Source organism: Pelophylax lessonae (assembly GCF_965119305.1).
Source record: "Pelophylax lessonae genome assembly, chromosome: 13".
NCBI classification, from domain to species: domain Eukaryota; kingdom Metazoa; phylum Chordata; class Amphibia; order Anura; family Ranidae; genus Pelophylax; species Pelophylax lessonae.
Genome location: NC_138780.1, coordinates 133,234,231 through 133,249,292, shown reverse-complemented (window position 1 = coordinate 133,249,292; position 15,062 = coordinate 133,234,231). Strand labels below are relative to the sequence as shown.

Here is a 15,062-nt window from a genome sequence, read left to right as displayed (position 1 = left end):
AAAGCTGGGGCTGCAGCTTCTTATTACAACACTGAGACTGATCAGGTGGGTGTGTGTGCAGACAGCCCATAGAAGTGGAGGCACATGCAGCGGTTGCATTGACACAATCGCATGTCAAATTTTGACATGTGAGCAGGTACATGGATCAGAGATGCACCCGCTCCTGACTGCATCTCAAATTTTGACATGTGAGCAGGAGTGTTTGCATGGATCGGAGGGGCATCCTCTCCTGCCCACATCTCAAACTTTGACATGCGATTGTGTTCGTGCCAGCACTGTGTGTGCCCCTACTTCTATGGGCTGCTCGCATGCAGCTCCAAGGTGGCTGTAGACGCAGCTATCAGCAGCCCTGCATGGAAGACAGGCCATATTGTTGTCTAAATGAGCCCTAGCATTTTCCCCTTAAATTGTAAACATGTACCCTAAGGCACACTTAATAACGTGTATTGTTTATTTAGTACATTTTTAGTGCAATACAACTGACAATAATGTTACACACATTTCCAAAAGTGCACAAAAGATGCAGCAAAAAGAAGCACTGAACTATATAACACAACATATTAATGTGACCTTAATTGCCTATAATGGATACTATTTTCTCTGTCATTTAGGGGGCTGTCAACAAACATTTTAGTGCAGTGAAAATGGCATCCAAGGACAGAAAATATTCAGGCAATCCTGTACTGTCCTCAATCCTGTACTGTCCTCAACTGTCAGTAAGATCAGTGCAGTGGGTTTCTGTGGTTCATGTGAATATGTATGATCTCAGGAGAAAACGGCGTATGTGTATGACTGTAAGGGGGAAGGGAGGTTTATGGACTGGGTTGACTTCAATGTCTGACTAAAGTCTCAAATCTTTAACTGGCCATACATGGTAAGAGTTATTTTGTTTTGTCCCCAGACAGAAGAGACTCCCTTGGTAGCGATTGTATTCTGAAAGTCAGCACTCACAGTTGACAGAAGACAATAACAGTGGCTGCATCTGATTGGGTGCAGCTGCTGATCAATTAACACATTTTGACTTGGCCACTCAGATTGAAGGTTGTCGGGTGAGATGGTGCTTGCTTATTTATCAGGAAGCAGACAAAAATAATCTGTATATGGGCAGCTTTTCCCACCTTTAAGTCATTTGACATCAAACTAAATTTCTGTTCTAAATCCTGACTTGAAAAAAATAAAAACCATGCAGAGCTTTGATATAAAATTTCATGACGGTAAAAAGTCTCACCTTTATTACAGGTTCTGGAATAGTTGTCTGACCAGCCCTGTGTCGGGTGACTATGACTGACTGCATGGTGGAATCCCTTTCTGAGGCCGCTGTCCTCTGAATCCTTTCTTCATCTCCAAGTTCTCGTACAGGTTCTATTTTCACAGGTACCGAAACCGGCATGACAAGAGGTCTCAGCTCTCCTTCCACTCTAGACTTCTTAGGAGATGGCACACTGGCAATGTCTAAGCTAGCCTTTGAATTTTCATTCTCCTTATTCTTTGATTTGTCGGCATCCTGAAAAAAAACAAAAATAAGAGAAAGGTGAGTAGAACACAGGTTATAACTGACTGGGAGACAAGTTGCCTCAGCAGGGTCATTTCTAGTGCTGCTTAGGTGGTAACCTTTTCTTCACCAAAATCATACCTAAATAGGGCAAATTTGCTGTAATGATGCTCAGGCCATGCTGATGAAAACAATGCACCACTTACTATTATTAAGTACATCTAAAATAGGTTTTAAGACTTGCAAATGTTATTGCTGCCAAAATGCGGCAACAGCAACCAAGCCGCAGGTCTATCTATACTCAATGGTAGAGTTGCATTACCAGTCTAGCAGGAATAAATACAGAGTAATAGAAGGGCTGAAATACATACTGTCCCTAAATTCTTTCTCACTCACTTTTTTGGGGTTGTGGCCAAGTGGGTTTGATGTTCCACACATTGTAGTCATGTAGTAAAAAAGGGGAAAAAGTGCCACACTCAAAAAAGTATATCCTGTGTGTAAACAAGTTTTCATAAAACGACATATAACGTGTCACACAATAAAGTGCAACATGCAATAAACATATTGTGTTCAATACATAAATATGTAGAAAGGATATTATTTCATAACCACATAAAGTGCAAATGTGCAACGTGCATTAGAGTGAGGGTCACTAGGACAGGTGTAGCCACCACCCAAAAAAGACAGTCAAAAGGTTTACTAGAATCACAGGACTCAAATGCCAGCGACAGAGTCATTCAAGCATAGGTGTGTAAAACCACAGTTAAGGCAGTGGTCTCTGGATAGCATCCCTTTCATCACATCGAGTCTCCTCTATAGGGTTAACTCGAGTATCCATAAAAAAAAAAAAAAAAAAAAACAATCTCCTGATGGTGTAGAAGTTACAAGCGGTTCAAGTACAAGGAAATGTGATCACAAATGGTATCCAACAGGCGCAATGACACAGAGCAAGCTCAGTACGACCCGATGTGTTTCGTCCACATGGAGATCCTCTGGGGTACGAGTCTGTGTCCAGCCATTGCGCATATAGACAAAATAGTAATAATCTTAAATTAGCTCCTCGTATAAATAATCAGTCTCACTGTCAATCAGGAAGTAAATCCATCATGACGTGTGGCATGCGTTCCACACCTCCATTTGATGTAGGTGATAGACATACTTGTATGGAGTATGGATCCGCTTTGCCGCCCAAGCCTTGAACTCACATTAAAGCGTATGATGCCAAAAACAAAGAGCGTATGCATGGTATAGTGTATTCCATGCCTCGGTCTGGCCAACAGACAAGGCACAGTCACAAGCATAGGGTATAGATCCCACAGTACCACCAAGGGGCGTGTCTGGACAATCACATGGTTACTTGTTGTGTTCCTCACCCCTCTCTGGTATTTACCAGGGCGCAAGTCAAACGATAACAAAACAATTCAGAACCACATGATTTAAACAGACTGGGTGTAAATGAACTGGGAACAAGCCAGTACAGATCAGTCCCAGATGAGGGCCGGATCCCAAGTGGTCCACATCCGATCTGACCACATACGCATCTAATCCGTTCAAATTGTTACAAAACATGTATAAAACATATGCATGTAATAAAATGATGAATACAATGAATATCATAAAATATTAACTTACACCTAAAGTTAAGACACCGGAAAAATTATGTTAAAAAAGTATATTTATTATGAGCTCATGCTCTATTGATAAAGGCATTGATGTCCCACTCAACATTCATGCCGTGTGGCCAAAAGAAATTGAGCTCATAAATCCAAAAAGTTTCCAGACGTGAAACACCTCTGGCATTAGAACCACCCCTCCACGGGGGTATATATTTATCTATAATAAGCAATTGTATGCCTGTAGGGTCCTTGTTATGGTGCCGAAGAAAGTGCTTGGGAACGCTGTGATGAGTTCGACCTTTTTTGATGTTAGCTATATGTTCATTTACTAGCACAGAAAAAGGGCGTATACTACGCCCCACATATTGTTTTTTACATGGGCATGTGAGCAGATAAACCATATTCTTAGTGGCACAGGCAGTAAAATGTTTCATTTGATATCTCTGGTTTGTAGTTGTAGACTAAAGCACATCAGATTTCCTTCTACCGCAAATGTTATGTTGACAAACATTGCACCTGCGGCAGGGATAAATAACCATTTCAATTTTGGAAAATCTTAGTATTTGATGGGGGATTAATCACATTCAGTGCGATCCTACCCTGCAATGAGGGTGCTCCCCTATAAATACCTCTAGCACATTCCGGGAGAGTTGGGCCTAATATACGGTCATTTTTAAGAGCATCTCAATGTTTATTCAGGATTTTCTTAATTTGTTTGCATTGGATAGAAAAGGAGGTAGGATCGCACCAAATGTGGCACCATAACTGGGTGGCTACACCTGTCCTAATGACCTTAAATTGGATTATGGAATTCTCGTTCAGAAATGGATTCTATCTAGCATCCCTGTCTGAACAGACTATATAGCGGCCTGATATTCACAATTTTGTGGACTTTCTTTCTTTGTTGATTTCCGTATTTTTGATTCACTCATTTAATTCACAATGCACTTTATATGGCTTTGAAAGAATATCCTTTATACATATTTATGTATTGAACACAATAGGTTTGTTGCACTTTATATGTATTTTTATGTATATGTATTTTTACGTAAACCTGTTTACACACGAGGTACACCTATTTGAGTGCGGCACTTTTTCTCCCTTTTTAGATCACCGCACAATAACTGTTGTGTTGTAGTGTCAGCAGCTGCTTTTTATGACAGTAGCGCAGTAATTCATATATAGTCATGTAGTAAAGTAAAGCGCTTCTGGATATCAGTTCACTCCCTGATATACTCGGTTACCATGGTAAAAATAGTAAAGGATCCCAAAATACCCTTATTTAATGAACCTGTATCAGAGGTGCCCAGACACACCCAAACCCTGATTTACTTTATGCTCATTGTAGCCAAGATAGTCATTGCAACCGCTTGGAAAAAACCCATAGTTGACTGTGATGAAGCATAAGCTTACCTAGATCATGACTAATGAAAAGTTGGTTAGCATCCTACGAGATACCTCCCTGCAATTTGAAAGAGTTTGGAATCCATGGATACAATATCTTCAAACCCCTTGAGGGCGGTTGCTGTGGTGGCGACTGGGAGGAGTGGACGGGTGGGCTATAGCTCTCTATCCCACTTTCCTCCCCTCTTACTCCCCTTCTATTTTCTTTTCCTTTCTTTTCTGTGGCTGTTTCTACACGTCTTCTACAAGATGGTAACCACCCATCTAACTAGTGGTTATCAGTAGAGATGGGCTCGGTCGTGTTCGGGATCCCACCTGCCCGATCCCGCCAGGAAGCTGACACTGCACACAGCTAATCACAGGCAGTAAGAAATTTCCTGATCTGTGCAGCTGCGGACCAGGAAATGTCTCACTGCCTGTGATTAGCCGTGTGCAGCGTCAGCTTCCTGGCGGGATCAGGCAGGTGGGATCCCGAACACGCCCGAGCCTATTCTTAGTTACCAGGTCACTATTGCTTTCTGAGCCTTAATGGGCACTTGAGTTTTTTTTCTGCTTTGGACTTGTTCCCCTCAGTTTACGTTTCACTTTCCTTCATTATATATAACACAGGTGCTGTTCTACATTCATGCGTTGGATTATGTAAAATTGCGACTACATTTTGTAGTTGTTTTTTGTCAGCACGCTCCGCCTGCATTGCGGACTATTACTTGCTTTCCTGTTTGACCAATGACATTGTGCTTGTTATGGTCTGTGCCTTTTTTTATGGAAATTTCCAATAAAAATATTGAAACAGAGAAGGGCTTAAATACTTTCCTTTTCCCCAGGCTCCCGTCAATGATGGCAACATAAATAAAGGCCTAGGCACTTAAGGCCCCTTTCACACGCAATTTTACCGCGATTTCGCGGCGCGATTTTTGCCGCGATTTTTAAAGCAATGGCAAGGCTGTATGCCTCAAAACAAATTAAAATCGTGGCAAAGTAGTGCAGGAACTACTTTGAAGTCGGTGCGACTTCAAAACGCACTGATATGAATGGGGCTCATTGAAAATAATGGAAAACGACTTGTCATGCGATTTTGCAGTCCAAAATCGCGGGACAAGTCGCACTAGTGTGAATGGGGCCTTATAATCGCTGCTGAACTGGCACTTCAGTCACTCTGATCCTCTACTTTATCAGAGGTCAGAAGGCCATGGGCTTTGACTTCCACACACGAGCAATCCTCAAGGATGCACGGAATAGCAATGAAAAAGCAGTTTCTGAATACAAGGTTGTTCTTATTTGCAGTTCAAGTTTGTCAGACTGTGTTGCAACTCGGATGTGTGCGTTTGTGTATAAATGTTCCTTTAACCACCTGCTCATGTGGGGTAGCATGTTTGAAAACCTTGCCTCCTTTTTTCTATGTTCTTTTAAAGGTCTGTAATAAATCAACAGGATTGGTAAGAACATCTTTGTATAGCTCTCAAACATTTCAAGCTGCCAGATAGAGTTGAGCTGGCCATTCAATTCATGTGTGGTCGTCTCTGTTCATTAGAAGTTTTATCGTTCAATCGACTTCTGTCAAATGGGCAAGTTGGAAAATTGTTGTCAGTCAGGCTGCAGCCACTGATCAATGTATTCTGAGAGTGGGGAGTCCTGCTGTCAGAATACAGTATCCCAGTGGAGAGGGAGAATTCCTCCCTCCACCCTGCTTGTTACATAGTTTTAGTGAGGTTGAAAAGACACTGGTCCATCTAGTTCAACCAACAAGACCACCAAGCTTGTGTGGATGGAGGAAATCACCTATAGCCACCTATGGCCTGTAGAGCCAGTCATTGTCAGGTAGGGTTAAGTCAGCCATAGATGGTTCGAATCTCAGCCGGTTCCGCAGGGACTGGTCGAGATTCGATCCATCTATGGGCCGGCTGATTGTACCCAAGTCAATCCACTGATCAACTTCGATACAACCAGCATGTTGGAATTCTAGCATGCGATTGTTGCCAGCAGGTACAACCAGCTTGTTGGATTTCTACCATGTGATTATTGCCAGCAGCTATAGCAATAATCATTGTGTTCTTTGAGCAGGGACAGCTCCCCGCAACCGACTGGGGGGGAGAAAGGTGGTACATCACAGCCTCTCCTATACCTTCCACATGAAGGGCTTTGCTAAAGTACACATACTCCTGTTTGCTATAGCAGCACTATCTGCAGCACTGTAAAAATCTGAATCCCACTTTACCTTAAAGTGTTACTAAACCTACAGCAGTAAAATCAGTCTGTATATGCAGTAAAGCATGCTTGTTATACTCGCTGTGGAACCTAAGGGGTTAATCCTCTGCATTGTGTATAAGGGCGGTTTGATCCTGTCTTCTCTGATCCTCCTCTTCTTTCACAGTCTCTAAACCATCTCCTGATAGAACAGAACCTTGGGGGCACTCTGCACATGCTCAGTTTGCAGTGTATTGCTGGAGTTTTTTTTTTTCTTGGGAGGATGCATGTGATCAACACAGGGCCAATCAGCACTGTCCAGACAGAGGGTCAGGGGTCATGCAGGCTTATAGGACAGTCAGAGGACAAGGAAAGCTCCTCCTACAAGCTTTAACCAGTGCTTGGCTGGACACTGATAGAAGTCACAAGACTGCTAAATACTGCTCATGAAAAAAGGTATTTTGCAGTTTGATTCATCAGCTCATCGCCCACAAGTATTCCCTTTTGTATCATCTGACCCTCCCTCTTAGGCTTCTTTCACATGGTCCGCATTCCGTTGCGGACCGTTCTCTGCTCAACGGGGCTCGATCCGCTGAGCAGGCGGATGACAGCTCCGTCTCCGCACTGTGTGCGAAGAGGGAGGTGTCAGAGCCCCGCTGCTCTCTATGCGGAATCAAATGAGAGCAGACCACCTGTCCGCTCTCATCCAATCCGATCCCCTGGACGGATGGAAAATAGGGTTTCCATCCGTATGGATTTCACAGACAGGATCGGATGCGGATGGCAGCGGGTGTCAGCGGACATGTTTCCGCTGACCCATAGGGATGCATGGAGGATCCGATCAGATCCACCTAAAAAACTGACAGGCGGATCTGATCGGATTGTTCGTGTGAAAGGACCCTTAGATTATAAGCTCTAAAGAGCAGGGCCCTCTGATTCCTCTTGTACCAAGTGTATTGTAACTGCAATGTCTGCCTTCATTTTGTTAAGCGCTGTGTAAACTGTTGGCACTATATAAATCCTGTATAATAATAATAATATTATATTTACTAAACCTATTGCATTTCCATGTTCTGTGGGAGATCAGATATAGGGAGTGCAGGTTCTGGGTTTAGTTAACACTTTAAGCCCACGTTCACATTGGTTTGATTTGACATGTCAAATCCGAGCCAATTGCCGGCAATGGCACCGCCTGAATCGGTGCGACGTTGACATTGCAGCGCCGCACCGATTCCCAAAAATAGTTTCTGCACTGCTTTTGACGACTTCAGGGGGCGATTTGAATAGACATCAGTGCAGGAACCCACACAGATGTCTGTAAAAATCGCCCCGAAGTCAGATTTAAAATGCTGGTGTGAAATCTTGTAAGTTCAGCTGAACTCACACGATTTCAAACCCGCCTCAGTGTGAACCAAGACTAACCTGATGAGGTCCTTTCATGAGCAGCTGGTTGACTTAGTGCTTGTTAGCCCTCTGAAAAACGATCCACAGTAAATTGCTTTTCAGATGACATTTAACAGGCGGTAAGAAGGTTCCTTGTTTCAACCCCTAATAGCCTGCACCACTGTGCCACAACAGCGTAAATTGTTGGGCAGCCGTGGCATGGCACCATTCGCTTGAATAGTTGGAGCGCGGTAGAAGGGGCTGCCATGTTGCAATCACATGTGTTAACCCCCATATGGCTGCCTTTGTAGCTTAGAGGGGTGGTTAAAACGGGGCTCAACTGCCTCTTTTTACTGCCCCCTAACCCCAAGTGTAAACTAGGCCTCAATGTTCCACTAAATTCTGTCTTAAAGACAATAAACAATCAAGCAATCTCCTTATTTTATGTGACTAAGACAGGAAATAAGCAATATTTGTTTTAGATAAAAGTGTGACTGTACATAGCAGTATAAAGAGAGAGAGAGAGAGAGAGAAGACTTTCTCAGATACTTTATTATGGTTTCTCTCTGGGCCGAGGCCAGAAACCTGTGAAAACGCATCTCTGTCACGTGTTCCTTATTACCCCAGAGTTTCATGGCTGCATCTATTTATATCCTTCTAGAGATTTTGTCTCGCTCTCACATTCTAAGACAGCAAGCGGTGTAATGACAGCAATGTACCAGCAAAGCCTCAGCTCTGCCACATTACATGGACATGAGATGGCCAGCTATTTAGGACCGGGGAACTAGTGGAGGGTGACCATGGCCGCTAACAGCATGAACAAATGTCGTCTGTTCACTCCACTTCCTGTCCTCAAACAAATTTAAAGCGCACCCATAACCAAAAATTATTTATTTCTGGATAGAGCACTGAGTGGTTAACCACTTGAAGACCAGGCATTTTCAGGCGTTTTTTGTATACACAAGAAAATATCTTTTTGTTTTATTTGCTAGAAAATGACTGAAACCCCAAAAATTATATATTTTTTAAAGCAGAGGTCCTAGAGAAAACATTTTTAAGTTGTCAAAAGCAATTTTTTGGGGAAAAAATAGACTATTTAAAATTTGAATGCAAAAAAAAAAAAAAAACCCCAATTTTTCTGTAAAATATAAAAGATGATGTCACGCCAAGTAAAGATATACCAAACGTGTCACGCTTTAAAATTGCACATGCAGCTGCGACAGACGTAAATTTTATTATCCAAAGGCGACCCTTTAAAAGCCTTTATAGGTTACCAATTTATCTACAGAGGAGGTCTAGTACTGGAATTACTGCCCATGATCTGACGTTCGTGGCGATACCTCAGATGTGTGGGACAATCACTTTCTGCGTGCGGGGGAATCAACATATGCGTTCACCTTCTCCCGATAGAACAGAGCCTCGGGGGCACTCTGCACATTCTCAGTTTGGTGTGTGTTGATAGTTTTTTTTTTTTTTCTTTGGAGAGTGCATGTGATCAGCACAGGGCCAATCAGTACTGTACAGACAGAGGATCAGGAGTCATGCAGCCTCATAGGACAATCAGTGGAGAATGAAAAGTCCTCTTACAAGCTTTAACCAGACACTGAAAAAAGTCACAGGACTGCTCTAACTGCTGATAAGAAAAGGTATTTATCCATTTATATTTACTACAACTATTGCATTTCCATGTTCTGTGTACCGTGGGAGATCAGATATAGTGAATGCAGGCTCCTGGGTTTAGTAACTCTTTAAGTGGAATCCCACCTATAACGCTATAGAAGGGTCATTACTCTACAATCCACTGTTACTAAACAGTTATTAACGTCATTAATACAGGAACCTACTTAGAGCCCTCGTTCACACTGAGGGGGGTATTAAATCATTCTAGTTCATCTGAACTCGCACAATTTCAAACCAGCATTTCGGTCCAACTTCAGGGGCAATTTGAAAGACATCTGTGCGGCTTCATGCACAGATGTCTATTTAAATTGCCCCCGAAGTCGCCAAAAGTAGTGCAGGAACTACGTTTGGGAATCGGTGCAGTGCAGCAAAGTGGGTGTCGCACCGATTCGGACAGTGCCGTTGCAAGCATTAGGCCCCCGATTTGGCATGCGATTTGACATGTCAAAACGGCCCAATGTTGAACGGGGGCTAAACATCAAAAAGTTTGGTGGACACCTAACTGTCACTCCTATATGAGCTCGTTGGACATTCCATTTCAACTAGATATGGGCATTAATAGTGCCCCCCCCCCTCCTTTCTTTCCTAACAGTCTACACTTTTCTGTGATGGCTTTCCCAGGATTTTGGAGAGTGTCTTTGGGACTTTTTTGCACATTCAGCCAAAAAAGCATTTGTGAGATCAGATGCTAATGTTCCACTTCATGCCAGAAGTGTACAGTAGGGTTGAGGTCAGACAACGATAAAGAAAAAATCCTCACTCTAACCAATATGGTGGTAAATCAAGACCAAGCTGCAGTGCTTAAAGTTTGGACAAACTTTCAAAAACTATAGGGGTTGAGGTCAGGATAAGTCCACCCTAAAACTAAAATCCCTGTAGCTATAGATCTCCATGATCTAACACTAACCTATCTATCACTGTAAAGAAGAAATCAGTATACTTACCTTTTTTGAAGCTGAACCGACCCGATCCCATGCTGAGCAACGGCAGCCACATAGTAAGTCTATGGATGACGTCACTCCCCATTTATTTCACAGTCCTTGTTGGCCGTGTCCTCTGCAGAGTTTCCGCCGCTGTAGACCCGTGTCGGATTGGCTTCAAAAAAAGGTATGTATTGTATACTGATTTCTTCTTCTAGGGCTAGCTAGGTTAGTGTTAGATTGTGGAGATCTATAGATGCAGAGATTTTCGTTTTAGGGTGGACTTATCCTTTAAACCACGTGTCTAAAAGGTCTGTGTATACTGTAGCACTTACAATAAAAGCCTGAACACAATCATTTGAAGAAGTTTAAGCACACTTTTGGCCATAATGCTAATGGTTAGGTGTTCCCAAACACTGAGGCTCAGTTCACACTACCCCAACTTGGGATCCGACTTGGAGACCCCAAGTCGCATGACATGTGAAATCCCATGATAGTCAATGAAAGCTGTCCTAATTAGCACTACTGAAGTCGCTCAGACTTTAGAAAAGGTTCCTGTACTACTTCAAGGCGACTTCTATCCGACTTGTCCCCTTAGACTTTAATATAAATCGCCTCTAAGTTGGATCCTTATCTATATTGATGAGATTTGGATCTGACATTACAGGAAGATTATCCAGGCATTCCCTGCGGTGCAGCCCTCCGTTGCTTCAAAGTCACATTAAAGGAGTACTCAAGTCACAAGGAAGCCAGCTGGCCAAGTAGGGACTTTTAGGTTGCAGTAGTGGGAACCTGAGCCTTATCTGTATAGTGCTGATGAGCAAATGCAGCAAAAAGGAGTATCCATGTGCTGCATGTCTAAACGCATTCTGTTGCTGCAATATGCATGCATTCAACCTTGGGAAAATGAATCGTGGAACAGCCTCTCTCAACCTTTTTACCCTGGAGAAACCCTTGACTTCGTTTCTGCGTTTCATGGAACCACTTGCCAAAATGTATTATACCTACAGCTCTTGTAAACTAGCATGATCAATAAGTATGTAGACCGTTTCAAGCAAAAGAATGTTGCATACCTACATATTTGACACCCAGAGCAGATCATTTTTCAATACTCACCTGCTGTATATGACAAAATTCTTTACAACAATAATCTTGAACTGAATAATAGTAGAAAAGAAACAGAGTGAAAATGATGTTGTCCTCCAAATTTGGTGGTCAGTGCAGAAGTGGCCCCTTACATTTGTTGTCAGTGTGGAAATGGCACCCTTGCCTTAGTGGTCAGTGTATGTAAGAAATCATCTATCATTGCTCGTTATTCAAGGAAGCCCTAGCAACCTCAGGAGAAAGCCTAGAGTTCCATGGCACCCTTGTTGAGAAAGGTTGCATTATACAGATCTCTGAGACTCTTTGGTGTTTCTGTGTTGGCAATTGTTTGTGTCACTTTACTCACACATTCCAACATCACACAAATAGGTTAATAAGATTCAATGTAAACCGGGCCAGAGTGCTTACACTGCAAGACATTATATTGCTGCATTAGATAAAAACATCACAGGTACAGGGATGGTAAAGTGTTACTAAACCCACAACAGTAAAATCAGTCTGTATGTGCAGGAAGACATGCTCAGACTGTGGAACCTTAGGGGTTAATCCTCCGCATTGTGTAAAAAAGCTGTTTGATCCTACCTTCTCTGATCCTCCCCTTCTTCCACTATCCCTAAAGCGTCTCCTAATAGAACAGAGCCTTAGGGGCAAGCTACACATGCTCAGTTAGGTGTGTATTGCTAGAAAGTTGTTTTTTTCTTGGTAGAGTGCATGTGATTAGCACAGTGCCAATCAGCACTGTCCAGACAGAGGGTCCAGGTCCTGCAGCCTCATAGGACAATCAGCGGAGAATGAAAATTCCGCCTACAAGATTTACCCAGACACTGATAGAAGTCACAAGACTGCTGTAACTGCTGATGAGAATGGTATTTAGCCATTTATGTTTACTGAAATAATTGCATTTCCATGTTCTGTGTACTGTGGGGGACCAGATATAGTGAATGCAGGCTTCTGGGTTTAGGAACATTTTAACGGTGAAAATAAAATCTGCAAAGCACTCATTTGTATGTTAGCACTAAATACTGAGAATAACCTACATAAAACACTGTCAGGGCAACACTGGAATATTGTAGACCTATATGCATTCTCATAGAGCCTTGAGGGGTTATTCAGCGTGAGTGATCACGTTTCAGATGACTGTCCATTTGTGCCAAGATCAGAGCATATCTGGCTAACGGTCAATCAGACTAGTTAGAAATAGTTTGCATCCTGGCAGCTACAGGGTGTGAGGGTGTGTGTCCCTGTTACACTGTACGCCTGTCATGGGTTTTCATATGTTGATATGTCAAGGAGGCCCCCGTCCAACAATAACCCCCTGAAAATACCAGTCCAAAGCCATGTACACTGTTTCTGGAACTTCACATGCTGACCTCCACAGGTTGTATGTGGTTCCATAAATTTTAAAGCTGAGATGTACCTCTGTTAGACAGACACAGTGCTTTAATATTAAAAGGTCAGTCCAAATAAATGGGATATTTTAGTTATAGGATGACTTGGCGGGCTGAGTCAGCTTCTGGCTTCCTACAGGTCCTGGATACTAATAGGATGAGTTCACCTCTAAAAATAAAAAAAAAAAATGAATGCACAATTTTATGCAGGTAAAAAGAAAAAAAAATGTGCATTCACTTTTACTATTTTTTTTTTTTTTTTTTTTAGGAGCCTGGAAAACATTGCACCAGCGAATAGCATTACCCTTGGTCCATACAAGTCTCCTGCAGACTTTAAGTCCTCGTTCACATCAACGCGGCTTTGAAATCGTGATATGAAAGACATCTGTGCAGGTTTATGCATAGATTTTTTATTAGAATTGCCCCCGAAGTTGCCAAAAATAGTGCAGAAACTACATTTGGAAATTGGTGCAGTGCCACAAAGTCGGCATTGTACCGATTGGAACTCTCCTATTACCGGCAATAGGCTGTGATTTGACACGCAATTTGACCTGTCAAATCGCACAAATGTGAACTGGGGCTAAGTGTGAGCTGCCGAGTTTCCCACTGACAGGAAGAATCAATTACCATGGCACACTGAAAGGATCACTGGTGTCCACATATATTAGAAAGGATATCCACAAGCTTGACATTGACAGCCCTTGTCTAGGACCACCCCATCCTTGGAGGCTTGTGGATATCTTTCCTAATAAATGTGGATACCAGTGATCCCTTTGGTGTGCAGTGGCTTTCTTCTTAGCATTTGGTCTGTGAGCTGAGTCGGCTCGTGTAACCCCCAGCATCCGGAGTGGAGAATTTTTATGCTCACGCATCTAAAGCAAGTTTTACCTATCATAACTCCCGACATTGCTCCTGCCCTCCTGCTCCTGTGTATTCCCACCCAACGTAATGTGCCACAGCTCTATTTCATTCCCCATAATGAATAACATAAAACAATTAATAAAACAAGAACGGAAACCTATTATAAAGGCTACATCAGGTGCGCAGACCCAGGAACAGATAACAAATGCAGATATCTCACCAATAAAGTCCCCAAGTGATAAAATAAACAGCCAAGAAATTTCACCCAAACATCTACCAAAACCTAAAATATCAGTTTTGGGTAAACTGGCCTTTTAAAAAAGCAGTACAAGCCACATCGCCCTAACTAGCTCTGATACAAACAGAGTAAAGCAAGTTTTTAGGATTTAAGTATAACTAAAGGAAAAACTTTTAGGGATGCATCGATCCGATATTCGGATCAGGTCTCGGGGCCGATATGGCCATTTTAGATGGATCGGGGGATCTGTAACATTGACCGATCCAATGGCCGATCCGGTTTTTGCTTAGTAACGGCTCAGGCATCCCTTACTAGGTGCAGTAGTAGTATGGGAGCCTCTACGTCCTGTATAGTCCCGGCTCACAGGCGGAGTGATATCAGATGCACTCCGCCTGTGAATGGAGGAGCCGTACACATGAAGCAGCGGCTTTGCTCTGTACTGCAGCCACTTGCTTTGTGTGTAGCTCCGGATCGGTTCCGGTATCGGTATCTGCAATTTTACAACGCCAGATATCGGTATCGGGTCCAAGAAAGTTGGATCGGTGCATCCCTACTTTTTTTTTTTGTGGATGGAGTAAAGAGGGATTAGAATGCTTGTCAGCTTTTGTTGCTGTCTGTGCCTCCGTTAGGGAGATTCCCCCTCTCTATTTGTCCGGTTTACCATTATCATTGACAAGTAAAAGAAAATCCCAAATTTTGGGTTGTCCCCAGAAAAGTAATAGAGGGAAAATCTTCCAATGAGGACACTAGTACTGGTGACCTGGGGGTCCCCAATGAATTCCCTTAATTTGC

At 42.7% G+C, this 15,062-nt stretch overlaps 1 protein-coding gene across 1 annotated transcript in view; it reads right to left on the bottom strand.

Annotated features, from left to right (window-relative positions):
* Nucleotides 1-15,062, bottom strand: part of MIDEAS (mitotic deacetylase associated SANT domain protein) — a 115,488-nt gene that overhangs the window by 35,652 nt on the left and 64,774 nt on the right. The window contains exon 3 of the mRNA XM_082275502.1: nt 1,229-1,504. Within this exon, the coding sequence (XP_082131628.1) occupies nt 1,229-1,504 (276 nt within the window). The remainder of the gene's footprint in view (nt 1-1,228; nt 1,505-15,062) is intronic.